Here is a 5,000-nt window from a genome sequence, read left to right on the forward strand (position 1 = left end):
AAGTAGACGACGTGCACACTATCGTTAAGATAGGTTAACGTAAGGCTGCCATTGTTCATCAGCGGACGGGAACGTTTTAAACCAATTGACTGTACCCATTCGGCAGTTTGTGTGTTAAAGATATCCAAATGAGTTTCCGAATAGACTAGTAGGTGCCCGTCGCAGTACGCTAAACGAAACGAAACAAATACAATATGTTCAACTGATGGATCTTCATGCTGGTGTTGCTGTTCCAACACTTACTGATATGCTTCGGAACGGCCGGATACATTATCTCGCGATCACGCGACTTACGTCCTTGCAAATCGACATATATCGCGAGTGTCTGAAAAACGAGCAGATATTCACCATGCACTGAAAAACACGAGCAGTAATTAAAAATATGAATCATATGCTTTTATAATTCCACAAAATCAAGGCCCTATTCAACATTTCTACCCTTGCTTACCATTATTGCCGTGTCCTGATTGTATTTCTATCACACGCCAAGCATCAACACCGGAAAAGTTAAGGAAGTTGTTTAATTGATTCTCCGGATGAACCAGGGCTAAAAATAAAAAGGACAATGGAAACTGTTTTGATAGTATTAAGTTTTCTTTACAGAACAGAGGCAAACTTACGCATTGCTTGCGCGGCTCCCTGAAGACAGTAAGCGGTGAAGCCACTTTGATGACCAACGGCGAGCCGCATGTCAGAAAGCACCTGTAGGCTCTGTACAGGGTATGCCACAGTAAACTCGCACATCTTATGATGCCGACTACGATTCCGATTGATAACGTAAACGACGATCTGTGATGTGTTCTGTCGTTTTAGAGCTAGTACAACGCAAAACACTGGCTGAGGGCCACGTTCGATGACACCAGTGCAGGCGGTAATGCAGTTCTTAGATTCTGCCACCTTAATCCATTCAACGTCCGCTGTTTCGAGGGCGCGAATCGGCAGCAATCGTAGGTGGCGCTGTTTCCCACATAGTATAACAAGCAGCTGCTCTTCTGCAATATACCACAGCTGGTACACTTTCTTACTTTCGCCAATCCGTGCGATTTGACTACGGTCCAGATCGAGACAGAACAAACCGTCCTCGGTACCGAGCAGTATTCGTTCGGGATCTATGATCAATGCGCTTAGCGCACTTCTGATGGCGGACACTTTGCTATCCAACACTTCGCGCACCCGGAATATGGCCGTGTTAGGAAGATTGTTTCGCTTCAGTATACGATGCAACTCGCTCAGGGCTACAACCCATTTAGCTTTCTCAGACTCCGTATCGGCCAACATTAATGTCTGCAGCGAAGGACCACCATCCAATAGAGATGTAGTTATCTGCAATCGAGCGATGGTGCAAGGGGGTGTATTACAATTAAAGAGTCATGTTAAGTACTGCAGCGTACACACTTACTCTAAATATACAGGGAACATCCTTCTTCGTAGCGTGAATAACATCGCTCTCTCGTACACCGGAAACCGTAAATTCTGGATCTCGCATATCCAGTACCTGCAGCAGAAAACGAGGCAGTTCGTTAGATAACACATATTACGATGTGCTGTCCTGATCGCTTACCTGAGTTACGTGAACACTTGGTAGCGCGCTCCGATCCGCAGAAATATCGTACAGGAATAGTTTAAAATCGCACACTACCACAAACTGGCGTACCCAACCGCGCTTGACGGCATCTAGCTTCGGCACCTTCACGTAACCTTCGTATGCCGTACCAATGCCCCGTGTTGGGTCGATTCCAAGCGGACGTTTCGTCTGATCCGACGGTACCGGGCACTGCGTCGGTACCTTGGGACAGCAGATCATGTGACAGGCAAATCCGCATAGCTCGCACACTACTCCTTGGCGCGTTAGCCCAACCATCAGTGAGGTGCAGTGATTACATTTGGTCGGACTGGAGAACGTTCGCACCAGAAACTGGTGTACCTTCGATTTCTGCGCGCGATGTGAGTGTAAGTCTTGCTGGTGAGACATCATCACACTATGCATGCTCTGGAAACGGGAAACGGGAAATTTAATAAGGAAATGAGCATCTCAATGCAGTGCTGCTGTGCAAGTCGTACGAGTAACTTACCAGAGAATGATCGCTTAAATTGCTCTTGGAGCTCGACAGCGAATGGCCTCGGTTATTGTCCTCTACATCACCGTCCTCGCTCTCCATGGAATAATTTGAATGGTGCATAGGTTGCGGTTGCTGCTGTTCCTGTTGCTGTGGTTGAAGCAATAGCTGCTGATTGCTGTAGGTATGATGAGACTGCAGTTGTTGCTGTTGTTGGGAATTGGACTGAGCCGTCGGTTGCGGTTGTTGCTGCACCTGTTGGTGGTGTAAATGTTGTTGATGCAGAGATGAAAGGCTTTGATTATGCTGTTGGCTGAGATGTGATGGTGCATTGGTGGTTAGATTGTTCGAAGACGAGCTTGTCGAACTGTTTACGTGCTGTTGACTACCACCACTACTTTTGCGGTGTGAATGTTGCGCGGCACTACTGCTGCTGCCTGGTGGCTGCTTGACGTGGTGCATAGCGTGAAGAAAGAAAGATATTGCAAAAAGGCATTAAACATGCTACACTCCGCGACTCCAACACCGTATCATGTACAATTCCCGCTACTGGAATACTGTGAACTACGAAATGAAGAAGAAGAAGGCAGTGCATCGTTTTCAAACTGAACTGTACTCACCATATTGATTGCCAACGTTGAGTTCGTGTGCGTTGTTGAGCTTGATCCGGCACCACCACCACCGCTGCCAACGCCGCCGGATTCCTTCAAGAAGTGGTCCAGATAGGACATCTGCGAGGAAGGCCTTTCCAGGACTATCTCCGGCATAACGGAAACACCGTTTTCGTTCATTTTGGGTATTAAATGTATTAACATAACCATCACACACACGCGCACCAGAAAAAAGAGTTACACATGGACGGGCATATGAACAAAATGCAAAAAAGGCAACAACAAAAGTAACACAAATCGAAACAAAAGCATTTTGTTTGTTTTGTATGATTGTTTTTGGAGCATTGAAATATAAAGAATGTAAGCATTTTAAAATATAAAGGCCAATATCATGAATGGTTTACAAAATGAAGATGTGGTAATTTTGAGTTTGATAATTCGAGTTGTGTGTTTGATACATTTACATGTTTTCACGGGACGTAAAACGTGGACAATGGCCCAAAATAGTTTAGACAAAAACAGAGTTGATGGGATTCAGTTTTGTTTGGCGCATATTTTGTTTTTTGATTTCGTGGAGTAATTGGTGGTAGCGGCAAGAAAGATGAAAGAAAAGAGAAAGAGAGAGAAACAGCAAACAAAATTGTTAGATTAAATTTGGTTCAACACATTGGAGGAGTCAGTGTTTTTTTGTTTAACAAAGTTTAGGAAGCAGCATACACAAAATGGGTTCCGATTGCTCTCAGGCAAAAATGAAAACCAATATAATACGATACACTTATCAATCTGACGGCCGCGTATCGAGCATCTAGGCAACTGTCGCAAAATTATCCATAATGAGGTAGTCACATTGTATACGGATGAAGAATTAACATTCCGCAAGGTTATGGAACAAAATACACTCCCAGTACCTACCGGACAACCTGCGGAGTCAATTATCACCATCTTTTTTCATTTTCCTGATTATGCCAGTAAGAGCTATTCGCGCCACCGGTACCATATATACACCACCTTTAAACGAAGCACGATCAATGAACAGACTTCTTCAGCTGCTTTTTTCTATATTTTTCCCTTTCTGCCCAATGGCATTATAAATCCTGCTATTCGATTGATTCAACAAATTGCTGGAGAAACTGAATTCTAATAACGTGTTTTTCTTATTAAGCCTAATAACAATTCTGCTTTCGAAAACGTACTGTTGATGAGACCAACATGTTATAACAATTTGAACGTACTTTTTACCGTTTTCAACCTGCCAGTACTACACACTGGCATTCCTGCTTCTTTAACTACAACATTAACAATTAATTGCTTCCATCATAAGTTTCCATCTCACTCATGCTCTCATGTAACTTGTATCGATACTTTTTTCAGGTCACCCTGTACCAGGCACAATAATTTAGCGCGTAAGTAGTACCAAAATCAATGTATAGGGTATGCAAAACAAAAATATGCGAGGTAATAACATCTTTGTAACGAAATCCGGAAGCTTTCCGAAAGCAACACGTACCAATACGCTACTACTGCTACCTACGGTCGGTAGGGACACATTACTTTTAGAGACTTTTAGAGATTCATAATTTCTGCCTCAAGTTGGGATTTGCAGGTGAATCAAATGTGAATGAAAAATAGATTATGTCTACATGTTCTCTCGGATTTAATTGGTTTGATATGCTTTCTCATCTATTCGTTCCTGTTGGCTGATTAAATGATAAATGCACAATCGTCCTTCCGATACAATCGCTTATTTTCGATGACGATCACGACGCTTCTTGCGTTTCCGATAGCTGCCTTTGCGACGATTATGGGCAAATGTAAGCATTGCCACAGTAGCCGACTCCGATAGCGGAGGAGAACTGTTGGCATCACTAGCCAATGATGGTGAATTTGGAGATGATAAAACGGCGGCTGCTGCTATTGATGATGATGATGAAGATGATAATGAGACCATCGATGCCTGTGATGGAGAGCGCGATGTATTTAAAAAGTCGACCTTATCCGCTACAAGCACTCCCACTACGATTCCATCATAGTTCCGAATGTCGGTTGCTATTTCCTCGGCAGATCGGACATCTTCACATGGGTTGATCTTTGGTGTGGATTGCTTGTGTACTTCGGAAAACCGCCTATCATTTATAGAGTCAGGATGAGCATTAGGAGTATTGTCGGATTGTACGTGTGCACTGATAGCATGATGAGTGAGTTGTTCCACATCTTTTGATGCAAGTGGCGTCACTGGCGGTGTTAATATTGTAACAAATTGTTCAACATCGTTATTAACCGATATTGGTTGAAAAGAATCATCTTCGATGTCGCAAGGTGATCTTTTAACTGT

General features: G+C 43.5%; 2 protein-coding genes across 11 annotated transcripts in view; both read right to left on the reverse strand.

Moving 5' to 3' along the window:
* The window catches only part of LOC125958193 (serine/threonine-protein kinase Genghis Khan), a 34,844-nt gene that overhangs the window by 4,112 nt on the left and 25,732 nt on the right, over positions 1–5,000 (reverse strand). For 9 of the 10 annotated variants that reach the window (XM_049691366.1, XM_049691368.1, XM_049691367.1 and 6 more), the window contains 8 exons: positions 2,678–2,811; positions 2,073–2,501; positions 1,562–1,990; positions 1,400–1,495; positions 621–1,323; positions 449–547; positions 244–354; positions 1–169 (listed from right to left, as the gene is read on the reverse strand). The exon at positions 1–169 is cut by the window's left edge and continues 17 nt beyond it. In XM_049691366.1, the coding sequence (XP_049547323.1) occupies positions 1–169; positions 244–354; positions 449–547; positions 621–1,323; positions 1,400–1,495; positions 1,562–1,990; positions 2,073–2,501; positions 2,678–2,811 (2,170 nt within the window). The remainder of the gene's footprint in view (positions 170–243; positions 355–448; positions 548–620; positions 1,324–1,399; positions 1,496–1,561; positions 1,991–2,072; positions 2,502–2,677; positions 2,812–5,000) is intronic. The other variant, XM_049691373.1, reaches the window with a different exon arrangement.
* LOC125958213 (uncharacterized) overlaps positions 2,822–5,000 on the reverse strand; it is a 6,340-nt gene continuing 4,161 nt past the window's right edge. The window contains exon 2 of the mRNA XM_049691428.1: positions 2,822–5,000. This exon is cut by the window's right edge and continues 299 nt beyond it. Within this exon, the coding sequence (XP_049547385.1) occupies positions 4,410–5,000 (591 nt within the window). The 3' untranslated portion in view covers positions 2,822–4,409.

Source organism: Anopheles darlingi, chromosome 3, assembly GCF_943734745.1.
Source record: "Anopheles darlingi chromosome 3, idAnoDarlMG_H_01, whole genome shotgun sequence".
Classification (NCBI taxonomy): domain Eukaryota; kingdom Metazoa; phylum Arthropoda; class Insecta; order Diptera; family Culicidae; genus Anopheles; species Anopheles darlingi.